The sequence below is a fragment of the Ursus maritimus genome, unplaced genomic scaffold (assembly GCF_017311325.1).
Source record: "Ursus maritimus isolate PB19 unplaced genomic scaffold, ASM1731132v1 scaffold_18, whole genome shotgun sequence".
NCBI lineage: Eukaryota > Metazoa > Chordata > Mammalia > Carnivora > Ursidae > Ursus > Ursus maritimus.
The window spans coordinates 24,794,743-24,818,863 of record NW_024424230.1 but is presented as its reverse complement, the minus strand read 5'-3'; the positions used below and the strand labels follow the sequence as shown (position 1 = coordinate 24,818,863).

Sequence of the window (24,121 nt, the reverse complement as noted above, 5' to 3'; positions counted from 1 at the left end):
TGGAACTAAGTGTGATTTAATTTTCTTCTGTAAAAAACACATTTTGACCTCTTCCTGCTGGCTCACCATTCCAGAAGACCAGTCTCCTCTTGCCCCTGTATGTGGAGTCCTCCCTACCATCTCTCTGCCTCTAATTCTCCTGTCCCTTAGCATCTCTCCTGTCTCCCTTCCTCCAAGAAGTGTTCCCTGATTACTGTGCTGGGACGTTCTAGAGCCTTCTCTTTCTCAGAACATGGTACCATAGCCGGCACTTCTGGCACTTGAGTGAGCATGCAGGTAGCATGCCTATCCAGGTCCTGTGCAGATTCCGACTCAGTAGAACAGGGCTAGGGCCTCAGTTCCTGCATTCCTCACGAGCGCTCAGGTGATGCTGACGATGCTGCTCCCTGGACCCCATTCGAGTAGCAGGATCTTGTAACCATGGTTCCCAGATTTTGTTGCACATTGGAATCACCTGAGAATTTTCAGAGACCCATGCCAGTCTTCCACCCTTAGACATTCTGATTTTATTGGCATAGGGTCCAACACAGGCACTGAGATTTTTTAAACCTTCCCAGATAATCGCAGCATGTAGTCAGGTGTTACATCCTGTAGTGTGAATATAGCTGAGCCTATTACGTATTTCATCCGTGCTTACCTTGTCTCCCTGCCTTAGACAACAGTCCCTTTTAAGACAGGACTTGGTCACTTTTTTTTTTTTTAATGAGGCTTGATTGATTGACTGATGATTGACTACTAGGCTGTTTGCCACGTTTTTGATGATAAACCAATGTTAATAGAGCGCATATTGCCAATGGGGAACCATACTCGATGTCAAGAGGGAAACAAAGGAGGAGGTCTTGGATTTTGCCAGAGCGTGGTGGAATCTCCACAGTGCCAGCCTTGGCTGAGGGGGACTGCCTGTGTGGACGGTTTCAAGGGCTGTGGACAGGTTTCCTCCTTACCCCCACCCCTGAGGGGGAAAAAAACCAAGAATACCTCCCTGGTTCACTAGTTCCCAAGACACTACCACTATTTTTTTTTTCCTTTTGATCTGAGGCTGTGGTTCTCAACTTGACCAGCCTTTAGAATCACCTAAAGAGCTTTCCACTGCCTGGGTGCAGGGGGAGCAGCAGGCAGAAGGAGAAGCAGGCTCCCCACTGAGCAGAGAGCCTGATGTGGGGCTCAATCCCAGAACCCTGGGATCATGACCCAAGCTGAAGGCAGATGCTTAACCGACTGAGCCACCCAGGCGTCCCTATCTGGCTTTTTATAGAAAAAGTTTGCCAGCTCCTTTCCTGGAGGGTTGCCCCAGCACATACTCCCTAGCTGCAATTTATGTATCAATACACATGCTCGGAATTTTTTAAACCACTTCTTTGTGTAATTTTTTAGTTACTTTTAAAACAGACCAGAATGTCCTGATAGATGTCTGAGAATAAGTCCTGGTTAGCATAAGGTATGGCTCTCACTCAGCCTCAGGGTGCAAGCTGCCATCCTCTGGCCCCAAGCAGCCTCATTGGGTTACCCCCATGTGCTGTGCACATGTCACCATCGTCCTTATGGGCTGCAGGGTGGGGAGACTGGGAGCCGCCACATCAAAATCTGATAGATGGTAGGGGGTTGGAAAGGCTGCCCAGGGACGATGGAATCAGGAGAAGGGCTGCAGGCAGCAAAGGCTCTGCAGATGGAGAAAGGTGGCAGGGATGAGCACTGTGCTTGACTTGACCAGCGCGGGAGGGCAGCCAGGAAGTGCCTGAAGCCCGTGCTTCAAAGTCCTGTGTCCAGGCTCTCGTGTTCCCCTCCATTCCTTCTTGAGCCACCACTGTGCCCCTGAAAGTAGGTCAGATCGCTGTCTGCTACAGAGACATGGAGGGAAATAGATACCAACTAGGTCATCATAGCTGCTGGTGGCTGGTGAGCTGGCCGAGACCAATGGCTGCCCGATTGAAGACAACCCATAAAGACTCTTTTATGTGGCGGGGAATCCTTAATGGCCACATCCACACAACAAAAGGTCAGCCCTGCTTTCTGGGAATGGAACAAGTAATTGAATTTCTGAAATGGTACATTTCTGTAGTCAGAGAGAGGTACAGCCCGGGTCCTTAAAGTATACCCTTAAAAAATGAATAAGTTGGAGGCAATGATTTCTTTTACCAAAGATATTTGCAATAGGACTTAGAATTTCCTCCTCTAGTGAAAACACAGTTGCATGTAGGAAGTCTGCACACACGCAGCTTTGAGGGCATTCATCTCTATGTACTGATGTCCTGTCTTTCTTCCTCGTTGGAAACCTTCACCAACATCTGACCATGTTCCTTATACTTTTCAATTTTGACAACACCCGGGTCAGGGTCCGTTATTTTCCCATGGTGCTCATCATATGAATATTTGCTTGCAGCTTAGCTGTTAGTGATTGAACTTGGAAGCAGGGAAAGGTACCCCAGCATAGATCACATGTAGCAGCCCTGGGAATGTATGCTTTGGGCACTGTCAACCGTCAGTCCAGGGGAAATCATGAGTGGGCTAACCCTTTACATGGCCCTTTGTAAACCGTGCTTTTCATTCGTTCATTTGTTTTCTCATTCCGTCAACAGACATTGTGGCATACCTGCTATGTGCAGTCACCAGGCACAGTGCATTGTGATGGAAACCGGGGGTCCATTGCCCGAGATGCAACCCCACCGAGTTCCCGATCAGTGCATGCTGTGGTTGGCGCCGGGTCTCCGGTCTGCCACTCTCCTGGGCACTGTCTGTGGTTCCATCCGGAGCCAGAGTTCACGTCCCCGCTCTACCACGCGTTGCTTTAGGTCTGCTATTTAACCGAATCCATCCTCCCTTTCCTCTTCAGTCGAGGACGGATAATGAAAGTACCTCCCTCTCAGGGTCGTTGTGAGGTTTAAATGAGTTGATGCATGTAGAACTCTTCGCTCCACACCTGCTCAGTAAGTGATAGACGTGGCTGTTACCCTTACCGTCGCTCACAATCCTTGCAGACATAATTTAGTTCCTTCTATGGTAAGGAGACCTTTTGAATACCTTCCAGGGAAACGGAATTGCTCACTCAGTGGCGGGGAGTGTATTTACAGGGCAGGACTGCAGGGGAAGGAAAGCCTTTGCAGGCTAGCTTCCCCCCATTGTTGGGCTGGCTCATCCACGTGGGACTCAGCTCAGGGATGCCCTAGCCTCACCTTGTCATCTTCTTTGTCATCTTCTGGCCACCCGAGGTGGCCTAGGAGGTGGCCAAGAGAAGCTACTGCAAGCAGACAGGGAGCGTACAGGCGGGTGTTTCCACGTGTACGAGCTGCCTCCCATGCGTGTCTCCCTTCCACCTCTTCCCCAACTGTCAGTGTCCTTGGTCACGTGGAAGAGTCTCACTGAGCATGTGCAACATGTGAGATGCTGTTTTGGAGGTCAGACTTTGACAGGGAAGGCAGGACTCTGAGGGGTCTCCTGGCCTTTGCCTACACTGTGGTCCCAGCTATGACCTGGAATTCAACTCCCTCCCCCACCCCAAGTGTGTCACACCAAGCAAAGAGCACAGATCCAGGGCAGAGAGCAGGGCTGAATGCTGTTCTGGAATCAATGACCATAACCCAGGAGGGGTCATTGAGTGGGACCTTCCTATGGGTGCCTGACTCCCGGTCACAATTTGGGCCAGCCCACCTTCAAACTGCCTGGTGGAGGAGAAGCCTTGTTTTGAGTCCCTGAGGAGACCATGCCTACCTCCTTGGACCCTGCAGCCCATTCATCCCTCTGCCCAGCAGGGTGAACTCCTGGTATCACCTTCCTGGCTTCTATTCCTTGCGTAACTTCTCCAGAATTCCTCCCCCTGGTGGGTACTGACCTCCTGTCAGCCTGTCTGGCCTCGGCTCTGTAGACCGAGGGTACTCTTGGACCCTTCTCTCGGCGGGCTGGTCTGGGCACGAGCACCTCCCCATTTGAGTTGAGTAAACACGTATCCAAAGACTGGCCATGGTGTGTTCCCATGTGTCCTTTCATTTGACTTCCAGCACCTCATTTAATCCTCACAATAGAAGGAATGCTTAAGTTCTCCATTTTAGAGCAGAGGAGACCATGGCCCGGAGAAGGGAAGGGAGCAGACCTACTGCCTGACCCGGCTGGCCTCTGGCCTTGCATGTAGGGCAGGCTTGGCAGAAGTGGGACGCTTGTTACAAACTAAGGAGCCTGTGGAGTCGAGTGGTAGGCACCAAACATCCACAGTGTCATTGTCACCGTGGAGGCCAGCGAATGGCCACCTTGGTTCTCGGAGAGCTTACAGTCCAACCAAAGACTGGGGGATCCGGGTCTTCATACCTTTTGCATTTAACTGGAGGAGAATTGCAATTTCAGATACAGATTGAGGGCTGAGGGAGCAGTGGAGCATTCTAACTGCTTACAGCACAGGAGACATACACGGTTAAGGGCCGTAGTCTGTAGGCCCTGGGTCACGTGTGAATGCCGCCGGTCCACAGTGGGTAGAATGGGCGTGGCTCAACTCTGGTCCATCTAGGGCCATCAGTCATCTTAACTTTTCGTCCAACAAGGACGTATGGAGGACTCTGCGGTATCTAAGGCACCGGGGGGGGGGGGCACGCAGAAGTGAAGGAAACACGGCCCCTGAGCTCCAGAGAGTTTGTAGTGTGGTTGGGGAGACAAGCTTAGAAGCAACTATTTAATCCGTTCAGATACCAGGATGGGGTGCTAAGAAGTTTGTCCAATGTGCTATGTGACCAAAGGGGTCAATTCTCATGCAAACTAGGATTGGTTTTTTTATGGGCATGGGCATATTTATGCCAATGGCAAAGTCTGAACTGTATTTCAGGGGTGAACAGAAGTGGGGAAGATGTGGCAGGCAGAGGGAAAGCCTGGTTCCAGAATGTGTGTGCAAGGGTGGGGTGGCAGGCACATGGGGCGGGGAGGAGTGGGCACCCCTTACAGATCTGGAGAACAGTCCGCTTCCAACCCCAGGGCAGGAACGCGGGTCTCCTGGCCCCTGGCCCAGTGCGCCTTCTGATACATTTCCATACATAGAAGCTTAAAGCCAGTTCTCAGGACCAGCAGTGGGGGGTACAGATGGGGAGGTGGGGGACAGTGATTAAAGCTTTTCCTTCAGGTAGGCTCCTGATCTGACAGAGGAGCAAGGGCAGTGAGAACCCAAAGAATTGTTTCCTCCACGGAAGTGGTTTGGTTGGAAAGCCTGTGGTTCTGCCAAGAATCCTGGCCATGCCCTTAAATCCTGGCCTTCAAGTCAGCCGCGCAGCCCTGCGGCCCCGAAGCTGATCCCGTGGGCCCCGCTTGTGCACGCTGACCTTCCTGGTTATGCTGGGGGTGCTCGGAGCCTGGAGCTGAATGGCTCTGCACTCTTGAAGGTCAGCACTGTGGGAGACGTTGCCTTCTCAAAAAGGAAGGGAGGGAGGGAGGGGGGAACTCAGCCCTGAAAACCTCATGGATCAAGGGACAGCAAGTGCACCAGCTTTCCCTTCTGTTCCGGCAGCTGAGCGATCAGCAGACAGGGATTGCCCTTCTGAGATCTCCCGTCGCAGGGGGCAGCCTGACTGCAGTCTGAGCTCGGGGAGGGCCTGGCGGTTGGCACAGGAGACATTCTGGTATGTTCCGGGGAGGCGACTTCAGTGTTAGAAGCTGCTGGCAGCTGAGGGCTGAATGCTTACAGGTCTGTGGCTGCTCACCAAACCAACGGCATTGTTTGGGTCAGTGACCCAAGGAGGGTAGCACAGTGGCCCAGGATTTGGAGGGAGGGTCAGTGAGAAAACAATAAAAAAAAAAAAAAAGACAAAAACTTGCATTTGCTTCAAAAATAAAACCAAACAAAAACTGATTGTGGCTTGATTAAATGCATGAGCAAGAAGGGAAAGGGTGTGGATTACACAAGTACTTGCCTTTCACACCCAGGAGGGATGGATCGCTGCTGAGGTCCATGGCTTAGGCCAACGCAGGTAAGCCAGAGGTCTTCCCACTGGTCCTTGGCAAAATGAGAAAAATGCTAAGTTCACAGTTTCCTTGGGGGTTGGGGTCAGGTGAAAATGATCACATTTGTGCAGAATTATTCTTGAAAAACCCCTAAATGGCCCATGAAGTTGAGAATACTTGGAGTACGTACCTTGGGTGATATTATGTACATACAAATGTATACCGTGTGGTCTGCTATGAAGAGGGCATAAGCCCCGTAGAGTATTTTCATTTTATTTCTAAATACATGTAGGTGAACTCGAGCAAGGTAGGCAAGCACCTGCCTGAGACTCTGTGTAAAGGGCCTTGTATAGGATAGTGTAGTGCTTTGTACAGAGCTGGGGCCGATCTGTGTCAAGGACCACCTTTTATGTAAAGTCCTGTCCTTTGTGAAATGAAGGTCATAGTAGATGGGACATCCTCAGGCAGAGTGAAAGGTAACAATTCCCCATTTTTAAGTTTCAGTTTTACTGGTCTATGAAATTCAAGAGGCCGGGAACTACTAATCTAAGCCCTACTACTTTATTTAAGTTAAAGAAACTCTGAAGCTTTGTATGTTGAGGACTAAACAGAAGGAGAGTCAACTCTTTCATTTTTTTCTCCTGTTAGAGAACGCTGGTCTCAGGCTTGACTCTAAGTCTGTCCACCTGGTCATTCTGGTTGGGCACCAATGTCACTTTCTTAGAGAGGCCTTTTCTGATCCTCCCATCAAAAACGTTGCCCTCTTCTTCATTTTCATTGTTTCTTTTTGTTCCAGTGTCTCTCTTTAAATTACCTTCTTCTTTTTAGCTGCATTCTGTTGGCTATCCCCTTCCCCTCCTGGGATGGAAACCCTGATCGGTGGTTCAGTCCACGTTGCGTTTGGGGCACCTCCATTGAGTGTCACAGGGGTGAATGAAAGCCCAGGTGGTTCCTGAAGGAGGAAGCACATTTTGGCCTCTTGCCTCCAGCGCCAATGCCAACGCTACTCCTGCAGGGGCTCAGTCCCTCCGCACTCTCTCCCTGCGCTCCTTGTCTGGCATGGCCTGGCCTCTTCAATGGCCCGCGAGCTGCCTGCTGCCCACCGCCCTGGCCAGGCTGATCTGACTCAGTGTCTCACTCAGCACTTCTCTTGCATTGGGGTGGGTGTTGACTGTCTACACGGAGGAGGCTGAGCCTGCAGCAAGCTGCACTTCCGTCCCCTGAGAATGTTCTGGACACAGCCAGGGAGCTCAGGAAGCAGTCAGTGGGGGGACCCAGGTGGCATCCCGGGGGTTTGAACTCCTGCTTCCCAGCAGGTTCATGGGGAACATGGGTGGAAACACTGAGGAGGTCTCAGGGGTGCAAGGCTTTCCTGGCACAGGGGTTTGGGGTGCAGATGGGGGCATTTCACAGACTGTGCCGAAGAAGAGAAGAGGGTGGGGGGGTCTCAGCATTACTGCTAGAGGTCCCTCCACACGGCCCGCAGGTACCCTCACACTTACTGACCCCTGACCTTTGCCATTTTGTATAATGAGCTGCACCAGAGTACATTCAGGAGAAACAAGAGCAAAGCCTGCTTCCTAGTAACCTGCGCCAAGGCCGCCATCTTTCTTAGTCTGCTTCCAGTAACTCAGAGGGTAGCCTCAGGCACCCCTTCCTCCAGGCAGTCCTTGCTCCTGGGGTGTCTCCCCATGCGACTTCCCACTGTGTGGCGCCATAAAGTCATTGGTGTATCTGTTCTCCCCTGTGGCCCGTGGACTTCTTGGGGACACAGGCAGAGTCTCATTTCTCTGCATCCGTGGCACACAGTGTGGTCACAGAACACAGTGGCCATCTCTGAGTGTTTGCAGAGTCTGGCTTTTTTTCCAGAATCTGTTGTTCCTTCTGTTCCCAGAATGGCCTTTGAACCTCCCCAAGGACAAGTCACCGTTCACACACGTGCCTACCTCTCAGACACTGTCCCTGCCCCACAGAGGCCAGAGCACAAGTACCACTTTGTCTCCCGTTGAGCTTGCTGTATGGAGTTTTTGAGGATCGGGGTCTTATCTGGGTCAGGAACACGCCCCTGAGCTAGGGACCAGAACTTGGGCCATGTGTGTTTAAGCTTGCCCAGGCAATTTTCCTAGAAGCTGCAGAGCATGCACTGTGTCATTTCCCACGGCCATGTGTACCGTTCCATTTGTTGTGTATCTTCCAGCCTTTGATCTGCAGTGGCTTGAAGGTGGTGGCTTTTTCAGTTTGTCAGGGCTCCTGAGGCCCTCAGTAACTGTCCCTCATCAGGTGAATGGAGAGCACCTGCCTGCCCCAGTTGCAACCTCTCGTGGCTGCCGCCGTGTCAGTGAGCCCCAGGAACACCACTGTGCATCCAGGACCTTGCCTGGACTCACTTGCACAATGGAAGGCTGACAATGGTCATTGAAAATCCAGCCCCTTTTCATGGGTTCCTTCACATTTTACACCATAGAATGCAAAAAGAGTGTTTTAACATTGTTCTGTTGTTTCTTAGTTTCTGTTCATGTTCTCACCCATGAATTGTCAAGCAAATGCCATTTGTATTTGCAATCGCCCAGGGGATTCTTCCTGACATGGTTACCAGTGGGAAGGGGCGGGGATGGTCATGTTTGCTTTCCATGTCATCTTCATTCTCTGCCAGAAGGAGAAGGGAGAGGGCTCCAGGTGTGGCAACAGAGCCAGGACCCAGGTTGTGTGATGGGCGTGTGTGATTTATCAGTGAGGACTCTTTTGGCATTTAGGGTGAGAAACCCAACTTGCAAGAAAAGGGAGGGGTGGGCTTTATTGGCTTAGTACATCCGAGGAAGGCTTGCCCATGGCAGTGAGCTAATCTCTGGAATTGCACTACCGTGCCGCACAGACCCCCAGATTATGAGGAAGGTCATGGGCTCACCCCGAAAACTGTCACAGGCAAAATGTTCACGTGCAGTTCAGGGGGGGGGGTCACAGAGAGCCTAAGCTCAGCTCCTCCTCTAGAAGAATGTCCAGTTCTCGTGGAGCCAACATCCATAGGCTATGGAGGACAGACCTTTTCGGAGTAGGTGGAGTCTAGGTTCACGTTCCAGGATGTGAGTGGAACTATAGGCAGGGGGGTGCGTGCCGGTGGCTTGGCCTCTGGATCTCGTCCCTGTCTACTTTTATCTGTGTTTTTTACGTGGGGACTCCAGCTAAGGTCTTGTTTTTTTTTTTTTTTAAGTCTTTGCTGATTAAAAAAAATAAAAAATAAAAAAATAAAAAAATTTAAACACAGGGGAGCCTGTCTGCCCCTCACCTTTCTTTCTAAAACAGGTCAGCCTCTCTGAATAGCTGTGCAGCCTAGAGATTCCAGGAATTTTAGAAACATTACCTGTTTATTTCACTGGACGTGACCCACACATCCTGCCCACGTGCCCACAGCGAGACCTTGGTAGGATAACTTCTTAGAAGCTTTGAAAAAACATGACCCCCCACAGGAGGAAGGCTCTGCTATTGAGACGAGCTCATTGTCAGGGAACTGTACTTGGTATTTTTATGGCCCATTAAGTTGCCAAGTGCTATGGCTGCTTTGTACTGTTCACCCTTGAGATATCTTCCCAAGTTGGGCTGGAGCTGGGGGAGCCTAGGGAGTCCCGAGCTGGCTTGGCCAGAGGGTTTGTCCTGCCTCTGCAGGGCTCCAGCTCCCTGGGCTTGCCCAGTGGGCACAGCAGAACCAACATCCGGTCTTTCTTCTGCCAGACTATTGAGAGGGCCCTCCACCTGAATCATCTGGAATCTTCTGGAGAGAAGGAACCATTAGTTCCTGTATACGTAATAGCATTCTTGTGAGTGACAGGAGCCTGGTAGGGCCAATCAATATGCAAGCTCGTGAAGAGGAGGGGGATCGTGGTTTCCAAGAGGCCACGGTGGAGAGTCAATATCCAGGTATCATGGGGGCAGACAGGTGTGTCACTGGAAAGAGCAGGGCTGGAGCGCAGGGCCTGCCTTGTTCGGAAACTCGTGAAAACGCCTCCCCACATGAAAGTTCCCACTGCTGCCTCACCCGGACCAGGATCCCCAGCCTTCTTTCCAACTCCGGCATTTCATGGCTCCACTGCCTCCCAGTAAAGACCACGCGGCTAGTGCTGTTTTGACCAGATCTTCTGCTATCTGGGGAACCCTTTACACACTAGGAGGAAGACTGCCTTATATTTGCATAACGCTCTCTCCCTCTGCAAAGAGCTGACATGTGAGCAAAAGATAACAGACATGTGAGACAGTCCTCGGGTCTGGGGTGAGTGGCCATAAGTCAACGGTCACAGGAACATTAGGAAAATCTCTCTGAGGGAAAGTAGGCATGGGTTCCATGAAGCGTGTACATCTTTCCTGCTTCCCTGCCTCTCCTGTCTCCTTGGTCCCTGCAGGGGTGCCGGATGGTAGGGCTGGGCTGGGAGGTGAATGAACCCTGCCTGCTCTAGGGATTGGGGTCTCCCTTCTCAAACAGACCAAAAGCACTGTGAAGGTAGGGGCTGGGCAGAGTCTTAGGCTGTGGGTTTGCTGGGAGGCCAGGAGACCCTAGCACGGAGCCTGGTCCTCCACCACTGAAGCAACATGGCCCTGTGGGTTATGACCCCAAAGGCTCTGGAGTGGAACCAGTGTGCGGTTGGGGGCACTCACCCACCAGGAAGAACCAGATGGACTTAGGACCTCCATGTCAGACAGGGTCCCGGAGGACCACACTGAAAGGAGCAAGGTGCTGATGCAGAGAAAGCACATGGGGGAGGCCATCAGGCCAGCCTCGTGCTGTGGGCCTGCAGCTGGAGCTGTGGTATGGGGTCTGGGTGGGAGGGCCAGGAGTGTATTAGTGTTCTAGGACCACCATAACAGAGTACCGCTAACCGGGTGACTTAAAGAACAGACATTTATTGTCCCACCGTTCTGGAGCTAGAAGCCTGGAATGGAGGGGTCCGTAGGGCCAGTCCTCCTTCTTAAGGCTCTGGGGAAGAGTCCTTTCTTGCCGCCAGCTTCTGGTGGCTGCCAGAAGTCCTTGGTGTTCTTGGCTCAAGTTGCATCGGTCCAACACTGCCTGCACCTTCACGTGGCCTTCTCCCTCTGTGTCTCCTGTTTCTCTGTAGCCAAAGTTCCTTCATCTTCTAAGGACACCAGTCATTGGATTTAGGGCCCACTCTCATCCAGTATGAACCCATCTTCACGTGATCATACCTGCCAAGACCCTATTTCAAATAAGGTCATGTTCACAGCTCTGCAGGGTTAGGACTCCAACTAATCTTTTTGAGGCACAGAATTCTACCTGTTCCAGGGGGTGAAGAGGACGATAGAGATGGCACCCAGCCAGGCACTGGTCAGGAGCACCAGCGCTGGCCCTCAGAATATCTTGGTGCTTCCCTGTCCGCCCACAGCGCCGAGCACATCTGCACACACTGCTGTGGCGCTAGTGTCATTGGCCAGCAGGTGGAGGTTGTCGCACACCTTCCTGTCTTCTCGTGAGCCCCTATCAAACTCCTTAGGACTCAGCCCAGATTCCACTCCATGGGCGAAGGCTTCCCTGACCCTTCTCCCAAGCAGGGTCCTCATTTCTTCTTCCGGGCTGCCAGAGGCGTCTGTTCAATGTCTCCCGTGGCCCATGGTCCATCAGCTTACTCGTTTGTGTTCCCCTGACCTCCAGGGCTGGAACTGGGTCTGTTCATTCTGATATTCTCCATCTGAGGCACCTGGTATAGGGCAGGCCTTCAGTGCTGGCTGAGTGAGAAAGGACCACGGATGGACATACGGGTGGGTGGGTAGACGGGGTTGGAGGTTGAGTAACAGAAGTCTTCCCTGACCACCCCCACCCCCGCCCCCACTGCGCGTATCCCCTTGCCGGGCCTGTTCTGCTCCAGGGTATTTTTGTCAATTGTCACAGCATCTGCTTATCTGACTGTTGTCCCTCTGCTTTCACTAGAACACACGCTCTATGCAAACAAGCATTTTTCCTATTTCTTTTTTATTACTGTATGCACAGTGCCTAAAAGGGCCATTTGTATAGGCTAGGTGGGTGGAAGAGTGAGTGGATTGTAGGATGGGTGGGGGGCGGGGAGCCTGTAGCCTAGCGGAAGTGTGTCACTGTGATCACAGACTCAGCGGGTCTCAGAGCCGTCCGGGCGGCCATCGGCACGCGTGCCCTCCCTTACTGCACCTTCACCCCAGACCCAAGATTTGTCTGTTTATACTGGCATCTCAGGACAAGGCCCTTGCACTCCCAGCCTGGGGCCCACTGCTCTGCTGGGCTTGCCTTTAATCCCTCGGAATTACTGCCCTGGGTTGTGAGTATCAGCCTTGGCCTGCCCTGGAATGGGCGGACTTTACATAACGTGTTTCTGCAACCGGAGCGATCAGGCACTGCCTTGCCGAGCTGCGTCTTACACCATTGCTGACCTCCGAGTCAGGGGGGTGTGTGTGTGTGTTTCACGTGTGTTCTGCCAGTGTGGCATGCGGAAGGAGTATTATCTTCCCTCTGTCCCTGGAGAGGCTTGGTTTATATAATCTACTTGTCTCCCAGGCCCATTTATTGAACAAAAGCGGTCAGAGGTTAGACGAGAGGGGCTGCAGCCAGGTCTCCAAGTGACAGGAAGAAGGGTTCTCAGGCAGAGAGTGGAAGAAGAGCAGGCAGGGCGGGGGGTGGTCCAGCATATTGCTACCGGGGCTCACGTGGCAGAGGCGGCCGAGACCCACCAAGCAGCTGGTAAACCAGAAGGCCAGTGCTCTCATTTATGGGGGTGGGGGAGCTCTCACACCTGGACCAACATTACCTGGACTGACATCCATATGGGCCCCTTTCAAAGCATAGAGTGGAAGAATTTGTTGAATAAAGAATTACAGCAAAGGCCACTCTGCTCTTAAAGGATAATTCTGACAAGCCTGGTAAATATCCCATTCTCCACTTGAGGGATAGATTCTAAAAAGCAGGGAGGGCTCTCTGGTCTAAAGCCAAAGGACCATCTCCCCTGGCCAGGCCTGGAGATACCAATTCATGCTCCCTTCCAGATCCCTCATTTCGGTGCCTCTTGCCTAGGACGTGCCGCCCTTTGCAGCCCTATCTCATGTAAAACGTTTTAGGGCAGCTGCATCCTGGAGAGTAATTGAGTGAGAGAGGAACATTTTCCATTGTGGCTGGATCTTCTTTTTTCTTTCCTTTAACACTTGCTGTCCCCTCTACCCAGAATATACTGCCCCCAGATTTTCTTCCAACCTTTTTAAATTGAGATATGATTTACAAATCATGAAACTCACCCTTTTAAAGCATACGGTTAGTTGGTTTTTTAGTATATTCACAAGGTCATACAACCATCACCACTGTCTAACTCCAGAATATTTCCATCACCCAAAAAGAAACCCAGTACTCATTAGCAGTCACTCGCCTTCCTCCCTCTCCCTAGGCCCTGACCACCACTCATCTACTTTCTGTCTACAGATTTGCCTCTTCTGGACATTTCGTAAAAACGAAATTGTACAATATGTGGTCTTTGGTAACTGGCTTCTTTCCCTGAGTGTGATGTTTTTAAGGTTCATCCACGTTGTCACATGTATCAGAACTTCCTTCCTTTTAGGGGTGCCTGGGTGGCTCAGTTGGTTAAGCGGCTGACTCTTGGTTTCAGCTCAGGGTCATGTGATCAAGCCCCACATCAGGCTCTATGCTCAGCAGGGAGTCTGCTTGAGGATTCTCTCTCTCCCTCTCCTGCTGCCCCTCCCCACCACTCTCTCTCGTTCTCGCTCGCTCTCTCTCTTTCAAATAAATAAATCTTTAAAAAAAAGTAAAAAAGAACTTCCTTCCTTCTGTGGCCATATAATATTCCATTGAATGGACATACCACATTTTGCTCATCGAGTCGTCAGTTAGTGGACATTCGGGGTGTTTCCAGCTGTGGCTACTATGAATAATGCTGCCATGAACTTTCATGGACAAGCCTTACCTCTGAGTAAAGAACTTCTACCAACCCAGATCAGCAGCTAGCCTGACTGCAGGTGTGTGACTAAGCACAAATTTTCTCGCTTTCTTCTACTGGCCTCATCTTTGCCCCTGTTGACACCCCGTTACCCTTGTCTTGGAAGGAGTGTGGGCAGCATCTTGAGTTGTATGTGTCACTTGGTGCCGACCACCCGCTTGAGAAACAAAGTGGCTGATGGCAGAGGGCCCTCCAGTGAAGCTTGCATAAGTAGTGTCCCCTGTCTTATTCAGGAGCACCTGAAAGTCCTGTGTAATTGATTTATTCATTCATTCACCCAGATGCCACCCATTATTCACTCATTCATTTATTCACCCAGATGCCTATAGCCTGGGGTTCCAGGTGGTCTTGGGGGTGGGACCTGTCCTCCATCGCCCTGGCCTGGATTGCTCCTGGAGAGGGAGGGCCTCAGAAGTACAAGACTTGGTTCCATCACCGTCACCCTCGTCACTTTTGTACTTGATTTCTGGCCTCCCGCCAGGGTCTGCCAGCCTCAGGCCAAAGAGGGCACAGGCAGAACGTCCCCTCCTGCTCCAGCTCTGCCCCTGGGTCACCAGGCCCTCTGCTAATCCTTCTGCCTTCCCTGACCTGAGCTTCCCGCACCCTCCTCCCACCTGCAGACCACCTCAGCCAGACCCTGTGCCAGGACTGGGGGCTCCACGAGGAGAGGGACCAGCTCAGCCTCGCTGCTTTGGGCCCACCCAGCCCTGAGCGGAGTGTCAGGATGATGGGGAAGATGATGAAGGTGAGGGTGACGGAGGTACCCCTGGAGGGACTTACAGAGGTTTACTACATACCAGGCACAGGGCTACATTCTTTACATGCTTATCGACTCAGCTAACCCACACCAGGGCCCAAGGAGGCTGATGCCGTTATTACAGATGTGGAAACCGAGTGCTGTCAAGGTGAGGTTAGCTATCAAAGTCACATGATCATTAAAGGAAGAGCCAGGGGCTGAGCGTGCACAGTTCAGCAGCAGAGCCCATGCTTCGACTGCTGTGCACACATATATATTTATTTGGGGGGAGTCAGATGGACACAGAGGCCACAGCAATGGCTTCATTAGAAGCCCGGGGTGGCTGCCAGGTCCTCTGGGCCACACTGAGTTTGGTGGAGAGCTAGGACTCCAACTGAGCCTGAGTCCCCAGGGCAGCTGCCTCGCACTGTGGTGTGTGGAGGAGGAGGGCAGGATGCAGGGCAGAGCCCCGGACTCCAAAGCCCAGACAAAGGAGGCTGCACGTCCTGGGCTGGTGGAAGGCGCAGTGTTGCGGACAGCTCCGTCTGCCTGGCCTCACGGTGAGAGCCCAGAGTCCAATCCAGGCCGCCAGCTTGAGAGGGAGCCTCAGCTTCCTTCCATTGTCTGCGTGGGGCACACCCAGTGTGTTCCTGCGGTGACCCGAGGCCGGGAGGGAGGGAAGGGGCCAGCCCGGAGCTGGGTCAGGATGGGAGAGGGGAAATGAGAGGGGAAGACGTGGTGTTTTTCCTTGTTTGTGTTTTGTATTAAAGAAAAGCAAATAATATCCTTTGAGAAAACCATTAAACAAAGCACATCCTAAGACTGCCGAGGCCCATTGTGGCTGCCTGGAGCCCGGAATTCATTCATGCCTTTTTGGCCAGATTGTTGGCGGCAAGAGGCAGAGTAGGAGGGAGGGAGTGTTATGACAATAAATGTTGAAATGTGTCATTCCCTCCCTGGACTCCATAGGAGGCTAGGCCCTGCATCCATCATGCCAGAGTCTCTGTGTCCCCCTGAGCCTATTGCCTGTTGTACTCCGACAGCCCCACCCTGGGAAGCTCCTTGAGGCTGGCCAGAGCCGTCAACATCCACCCAACCTTGGTTGGGGGCTAAGCCCTGAGAAGGCAGCCCAGTGCGGCCCTCCACTGTGGAGCCTGAAACCAGACGGCTGCTACCATAGAGGATCTGGGCCTCAGTCTCCCTGTCTATAAAGTGGGGGGGGGGCTTCTAAATGGACTCTCACTGACCACTCTCCAGCACACTGGGCCCTGTCACTCCCTCTCACCCTATGCTTGCGCAGGGCCTCGTGGGTGACGTGCGGCGGGGCGGGGGGGGTCACACTCAGGCTATAGTCTGCATCAGGACCTGTATACTGGTATCACCCCCTCTTCCCAGCCCTCCAGGCCTGGGTCCCCTCAAGCACCCCCAGCCCACCCACCCCAACAGGCTGCCCACGATGTGATGACAGTGTTCTCTCCCATGTCCCACCAGAACACACTTTTTTGCTGGGAGGAGGCGATGGTTAAGAACAGAGCTGGCATTAGCCCAGCTTCGGGAGATAATTCTGCCTGGGGCCTGGCATTGGCAGGATCAGCCCCATGTTGTAAGTAGAGGGTCTGTCTCCAAGCTTAACATAGATATATAGTTGTTCCAATGACAATATACGAAAGATCATTCTTAGGATTCTCCCCAGTTTAAAGTTTAAAAAAAGCATTGAACTATGTCATGTTTCCTGTAAAGACTCCCCAGGAGTGTGAGGAATGAGGGTCTTAGCACAAAATCACACAGGCCATCCTGGACCAGGGCGAGGCAGCCGGGGTCCTAGCACACTGTGTCTGCTCAAGGCTTGGAGCTTGCAAGGGGCTGCATCTCTTTGGTCCCCGCAACAGCCCGGAGAAGATACTGGCATTCCCACTGTATCAGGAAGCTTAGAGAAGTCATGAGTGTTCAAAAAGTGACTTGTCCTTGATCCTGCAGCCATGAATCCGGGATCTGGTCCCACCTCCATTACTAATTCTCTGTGAGACCTTGAACGGGTTCATTCACCCCTCTGGCCCTGAGTGTCGTCATCTGGAATTTGAGTGGATATGACACATTCTAAGGTCCCCTTTGTGTCCCTACCGTTCTTTGGTTTTGTAATTCCAGCATCATTGCCTGGTGGGAAGCGGATTAACTCACATTTTCCATTTTTCGGTCTGGATTTGGTGGTCAGAGTCTGGTCTTTCCAAACCCCCAGTTTCTTTTGGTCACAGACGTTATCATCAATAGTTACGTGCAAGAAGGTCTTTGCTCTCTTTCCCAAGTTACTCACGCTCCCCCTTCCTCCCACACCACACAGGGCTACCACCCGATGCCCCACGAAGTGGAGATCGCCCACACGAAGAAGTTGTTCCGGCGGAGGAGAAATGACCGGAGGTAGGAGAGACTCCGTCGAGAGCTTTGGGTTTTCTGTCCTTGGCCAGTCATCTGTGGCTCCGTCAGTTGTGGCCTACATCTTGCTTTCCCCGGGGACCTGCTGTTACCTATGAGATGAAGCGGTGGGGTCAGGTACCACTTGGGTAGCAGGAGCCCTGCTTCTCGGGGCTGGCCCAGGGAACGGATCCCTTCAGGACAGGCTGCAGCTTCCGCAGCTCAGGAAGAGGAAGGCTCTTTCCGCTTGCAGCAAGGACAGCGGTCCTCAAGGGATGAGGTCCCAGCTGACATGTGTTTTGAGACATGGCCTCCAGGAGGCTCCGGAGCTCGCAATTCCAAGGGTATGTGTGTCTCCTGCTCTTCCCTAGTCACTGCGAGTCGTTCCTGGCCATGCTTGGCTCTGCGGTGACAGGTGACACGCATATCAGCCACTGCACGTGCCCCTGCTGTCCGGTGCCTGCAGGAACTCACTTAAACTAGAGCAGAACCCAGGGTCTCCCCAGAGTTCAGCTTGCTGGGTGATAGCAAGGGGATAGAAAGGTGCCCCGAGGCAGCCCGGGACGCATGAGAGCTGAGGCTGGGCGTCCCAGCAAGACATGCCTTCGTTCCCTTGGAGCCTTTCTTGCATGGAAAGGTCTTCCTGGTATATTTCAAGTGGCAAACTCCAGGTACAGAGCCGTGTTTATAGTCTGTGGACATTTGTAATAAAGCAGGGTTAGAGTGTATTTTTCGTTTGAATACGCATCAACTGTTTCTGGTTAGAAATTTAAAAAAAAGGAAGAGGGGAGGAGGCAGGAAAGAAGGAAAGAGGATAAAGGCTCCTGCCCAACGAATTAAAATGAGACATGTGCCTCGATAGGGAATTTCTTAGATCAAGTGATGGCCTGTGGTTTTCCTTTTAATGAACAGAGAGTAGTCTCAGAGATCCAAAGGAATAGTCCAGGCGACATCTTGCTCAGAAAGCGGAGGTACTGTTCTCCTGCTACCCCTTTGGAACGAGCGCTGTGACCGACCGGGGTCCCGGAGCCTTCCCTCCACAGGTGGGGCCCCGAACAAGGAGTGTTGGGAGGAGGCCACAGCTCGGGCTGGCTGGAGGATGGGGCACCCAGAACGCCTCGTCATCAGCTGGTGGATTTAGGGGGTTGAGCCCTTCCCAGGGGACAGTAACGATACCGCTAACTAGGAGGAAGGCCGTCCTGGCTTGGAAACCAGAACCACTAGGCACGCTGTGTAGCAGCAGGAAAAGGGGAAAATGAGCCGGGAGAGTTGGACCAAGCCCCAGGCCGGGCTTGACCAAGGTAACATGATTGCTGTGTGCGCCGCTTCTGTGCTGGGCTGCTTCCCAGGGGCTGATTCCTTGTTTCTGGGCTCCTGGTGGAGGGAAGAAGTAGGGAGCACCCCTCTAAAAGGGGAATGGGGTTCTCGGGTGACTGGGGAAGAGTCAGGGAGAGCAGAGGCTGGGTGTCCCTCCTCCCCTGCCCCCCTGGTCCCGAGCCTGTGTCTGGAGGCGTGGGGAGTCCCCAGGCTTCCGAATGAAAAGTCACCCCCTGACCCAGGAGCAGTGGCAGGCTGCCGCCCTGCATCCAGGTCAGCCACACCTTGGCTTGTGGGCCTGGCTGCCTTGCTCGGCAGGCACCCCCCTGGACCGCGGCAGGCCTCCGGAAGGCAGCCACTGACCCAGGAATAAAGGAAGAGGAGCGTGACACGCACACACTGGGAAGCTGACCTTCCGCTGAGCCACGCTCGTGTTAACAAATGCCCGGTTAGGTCAGCACACCTCGCAAAGGATGTGGACCCGGGACAGGGTCCAAAGCAAGGCAATAAAGATGATTAAAGGGATGGAAAGTATGTCCCGGGAGGAGAGGCTAACGGGACGGGGCCAGGGGAGAGGAGGTCGCAGGGAAAGAACATTCGCGCCAATGAACTCATGAAAGATTTACACGGAGGTGAAGGAGCAGCTGCCTTGCATGCACAGGGACCCAAACCAGAGGAAGCTCGCTGGTCATGGAAGAAGACAGTGTGCAGCTAGACCACAGCTGGGCTCTAGCAAGAGACCTCTTGGTAGCTGAAGCTGGGTTGTGTGGTGCGCTGGAGCCTGGAGGGGGAAGTCTGCATCATAGCCCAGGTCCGGCTGGACGCCAGGCTGGGCACGCCCTTTCTGCTTTTCGTTCCAATTGTGGAAGTCAAAGACGCATGCCCTGGAGTTAGACCCTGGATGTGATTTCTGCCTCCTCCACTCACTAACTCTGTGACCTGGGCAGATTGCTTCATGCCCCTATTTCCTCTTCTGTAAAGTGGGTCTACTAAGTGGGAGGCTTGAGCGATCTAATCCTTGTAAGGCCCCTGGAAACAGGCTTAGCGCCGGCCCCCTCTTGAATCCGAGGTACATGGGAGACACCGTAAGGTGAGGGGTGGGGAGATGGCTGCAGCAAGGGTGGGCGGTCACCCTTGATCTCACTCATGAGCCCAGGGAGCTTTGCCCCGAATTTCCCTCCAGGATTAAATGCCCAGGCAGCCAAGGGGGGAGGGCCCCTCCTGCACAGCTCTCCTCCGGCTCTGCTCCCACACTCCAGGGGCTGCTCCAAGGGGCTCTGTGATTAAAGGTCAGCTGTGAATGTTTTTTCCTCATTTTGCAGGAAAAGGTTAAGCTCCTGAACAGTTCATAGGTTGTTGTCCTGAATAATGTTCTCAAAACTTAAACAACTAGTAACCACTTGTTTCTTTTGGGAAACTACTCAAAGATGTTTGCTGATTTCAGACGAAATGATGCATTTCATGATATGAATGTCCTAAAGGAGTATTTCAAGCATTGCTCAGAGAGCAGCAGGCCTGAGGGGCTCTGTGCCTGGAGCCCTGCTTGCCGGAGGGGGGCCTGCGGAGGTTCCTCTCCCGCCCCAAGCTACCCACCCAGCAGGTGCAGGCAGAGGAGCAGGCTCCTGGAGGGCTGAGACCCGGCCACACTGCTGACCCACTGCCTGTGTTGACCTTGAGTGAGGCTTCACCTGCTGGGAGTGCAGGATTCTCTCGACTCCTCCCCCACCCTGCTCCATTTTGCAGAGGGAGCAAACTGAGGCAATGAACCACTGACCAACCGTCGGGAGTCTTTGTTTCCTGGGAAGCCGACTGTGGGATGGAGATGAGTGGGCAGGGCACTTACTGAGGCGTGTCCTTTGGATCAGGAGCTGCAGACAGGAAGGGAAGGGAGCAGGTAGGGCAGAGGGAGAAGCTGAGCTGCAGTGCAGTCTGGCCGGGGAGTTCTGACCCTACAGGGAGGTGACGTCAGAGCTGTCCGAAGATGGAGTTAAAGGAGCAGGTCTTGATATCCATATGTCCGCTGGTCATTGGAGAGAATGGCCACAACCTTAGCTAAGCCAGCAACTGTTATCGCCCAGGGCAGTTTCTGTGGGGGCTGAGAGCTGGGGGTGTCTGTCCCAGCACATGCAGCAGCTGGTGGGGGGGGGTGCACCATTGCTCAAGGGGGTCTGGGTGGTGCCCCACAGCGAACACTCCAGCAGAGCAGTACTTAACTCTCCTACTGGGATTGATGGAGTGGTGCTCCGTATTACATTCTGTGCTCCGGAGCAGAGCAGAGAAGTGCCAGCCTTGGTCCCTGCTCCCCGGGGCCAGAGGTTTAGCTTACACAGCCCTCTCTGGCGCCTGAAGCCACCAGAACATGGTGTGTGACTGGGTAGCAGACGAGTATTCAGAGAAAAGAGCCAGCAGGGGGTGGCTGAGGAATGCTTCCTGGAGGAGGTGGGCATTGAACTAGGATTTGGAAGGGGGGTGGGAAGGGCGTGAAAGTTGCTGCAGCTGAACAGGTGGGGGAGCCAGGGATTCCCAACACCCCCCACAAGTCAGCCCACAAAGCTCCCTAGAAACAGTACCAGAAGGGTGGAGCTCACAGCCGACGCCACCCCCAACTGAAAGAATTGGGAGGGAAAAGCAGGAGCTCCTGGTTCCCGGTGGGCCCCGGCCCAGGGTGTTACAAGTCTCTGTGGACACCGCGCACTCCAGAGCCCAGCCTCCTGGCAGAGGGGTTAGGGAGCCTTGCCCTGAATTTCCCTCCAGGATCTATCTCCTTGATGCAGGCACTCTCATTCTATCCGATGCTGCGCTAGCCGCCGGGGAGACAAGAGAGCCATTCTCCAAATTAATCTGTTTCATTAAGTGAGGTCCCAGAATGGTTCATTTACTCCATGTGCAAAGCAGATTTGGAAGGAAGAAGAAAAGAATGCCATGGTCATCCAAAACTAGCGTCAGATGGTCCTGCTGGGCGAGGAGCAGGAGAAGTGTCCCCACACTTCTGCATGCCACCCCCTCCCTGGGTCCCCAGGTGGTGCAGTCAGACCACATCCGGGACACTGCAGGGTGATTCGAGCCTCCGGCAACTCTTGCTGCCTCCGTCCTACAAATGACCGTGACCGTGGCTCGGTGTCCTCTAATTGTGGAACCAATTAAGAATCTCATCCCTCCTTCCCTTCCTCTGCCAGCAGGTGCCCAAATCCTCCCTGGGTGCCAGGCTCTTTCTCTAGGGACAAAGTGTCAGCCATCAGATTTGATTTTGCAAGCTCTCTCTGACATCATCTGGGTCACTGATAACAACGAACAGGGCATCTGGAATTAGTGGTGATGGATATGCAACTCGGTAAATAAACTAAAAATCCTGAATTATGTCATTTAAAAGGGTGGATTTTGTTGTAGGATTTACCTATCAATTAAAAAGTTTTTAATGAATAAGGCAGGTCCCAGAACAGAGTGATACCACAAGCCCCTGGAAACATTCCTTGAATCTTGATGTTTGCAGGGATCCCCAAATGTATCAGGCAAGTGACCCTTTCAAAAAAAGCAGTAAATTTCCTCTGGTTGGTGTGAATCTGTGTAGCTATCCGTGGTTACATCGTTTCTTCCAAATCATCTGTTTGGGAATCTCTGAGAGGAAGGATATCTGTATTTTTCTGTTGTTTTTTTTTTTTTAATTGGAAGTGTATGCACATAGCTACAGTCTCTAGCACTTTGTGTGTTCTCCAAGATTCCTCAGAATCTGGGGCCATTTATAACCTTAGTGCAGAGTTCTCTTTTCCTGAGCAATATTGCTCCATCTCTTGGGCAAGAAGATGAGAATTCAGAGTGTCCATCATTCTTCCCCCATCCTGTCCTAGGTCCTGGGCATCGTAGGGTTGCTCCGGCAGGGTCTGCCTTTCCTGAACCAACACCTGTTCTCTGATAGGAGGCAAACCTTTGTTTCAGCTGCCCCCTTAATTTTACATCATCCCCATCAGCAACCTCATGCTTCCATCCTCCTCACTCAAAAGACGAAAATACAATTTTAGGACTATCGTCAGCCCTTGGTCAGCCCACTCCTTGACATGTTCTGACGACTACCCCATACTTTGATGGTCATCACTGGTTACGGATCACCCCTCATTCCATTCTAGAATCACTTTGTCCCTCCTCCTCACTTTTAGGCTCATGGGCAAGGACCCTGGGGATGCCCTCTGCCTCCTTAACCCCCTTCCTGTAAGTCACAGGTGCTTTGGGGAGCTTGCTTCTCCTTTCAGCACCGCAGATGACCCCTGCAGTCATGAAGTCCTTCGTCCTGCGAGGACAACTAAATCCCAGATCTTGCCAACCGGGAATGGACTGGGAATTAACCTCGTTCGGAGCCCTGGATTTATCCATCGGCTCATTCACACAAGTTGTTAAGTTAGCCCTTTTGGAAGTAGAGTCAGTCCTCACTACTCATGGCTTCCATATTTGCAAATTTGCCTGCTTGCTAAAATGTAGGTGTGACCCCCGAAATCAGTATTCACAGCCCTTTCAAGGTCGTTCACGGACATGCACGGGGCGGTGAGAAATTTGACTTGCCCAACATGCACGTTCCCAGCTGAGGTCAGACGAGGAGGTGCCCCACCTTTGTATTTCAGCCTCCAGACCTGCAACCAAGCATCTTTTCACGATCGATTTAGCGCCATGACGTTCACATGTACGTGCTTTGTGTTGGTGAATTTGCTGTTTAAAATGCCCCCAAGTGTAGTGCTGAGGTGCTGTTTACTGTTCCTAAGGGAAGAGGGCTGTGATGTACCTTCTGGAGAAAAATACGTGTGTTAGGTACGTGTCATTCAGGCACAAGTTACATATAGTTGTGACACCTATGACGTATTTTCAGGATCGACAGAATGCTGTTGACCATGGGTTCGCCATTGATGCCTCAACGCTATGTATTAAGCAAGGTGTCTTTAAGCAGAAACACATAATGTATTGATCAAATGGGGAAAATGTTGTGATCACGGGCTTGCAGAAACCTGACCCTGTATTTCCCCCGGGAGCAATTTGTTCTGTAGTCCCTGCTTCAGTGTTTGCGGGACTTTGTAGAACTTCTGTGCAGTGAATAATGAGAATAACTGTGCTTGCTCTTTAAAGTAGGGTAGAGAGGTGCTCAAGGTAAAGGACTATATTGTGAGGGATGGGATTTCAGACCTAGTAATTTATCTTGTGTGTGTGGTGGTGGTGGTGGTAGAGCCGGGGACCACAGAAGGGAGGAGCAGGAGACCCTTCCTGCCCTGGACGTCCCCTGGCTTGGGTTTCATTGAGGGGACCTCTGCTTCATTTGCCGCATCCTGGGATGACGCTGTCCCTGACCGCCCCCCCCCCCGGACTGCTCAGCCCTGCGGTGACCATCATTGTCATCCTGTCATCAGGAGCCCAGGGGACAGTGAGACAGATCACACTGCCATTGCCTGAGGTTTGTCTTTATATCCCAGCAAGGAAATTGCCCTCATTAAGTCCCTGCTAAAGATAGATAAGAAAATGGGACAGGCAAACCCCCACCTGGCAGACAGCCCTGTCAGATTCGAAGCAACATGAGTCAGATAGGAATTATTTTTAGGCTCCTTCTCCTCCCTCCCCCACGCCCACCCCCAAGCAGGCACTCTTGGAAAGAAGAACAGCTCATTTTTTGAAGCCAGATGTCCACGTCTGTGTCCGATGGACGTGAAATTCCAGCCCTGAGATGCCTAGAGAAGCCCTCAACCTCTGTACAAATCGTGATGGCCAGATCCTCCTGTGGACCGAGCAGCCGCCCTGCGCAGCACTC

The 24,121-nt window shown here is 52.5% G+C and overlaps 1 protein-coding gene across 5 annotated transcripts in view; it reads left to right on the top strand.

Moving 5' to 3' along the window:
• Positions 1-24,121, top strand: part of CTIF (cap binding complex dependent translation initiation factor) — a 308,542-nt gene that overhangs the window by 160,528 nt on the left and 123,893 nt on the right. For all 5 annotated transcript variants that reach the window (XM_040632532.1, XM_040632531.1, XM_008691789.2 and 2 more), the window contains one exon: positions 16,955-17,031. In XM_040632532.1, coding sequence (XP_040488466.1) covers positions 16,955-17,031 — 77 coding nt within the window. The remainder of the gene's footprint in view (positions 1-16,954; positions 17,032-24,121) is intronic.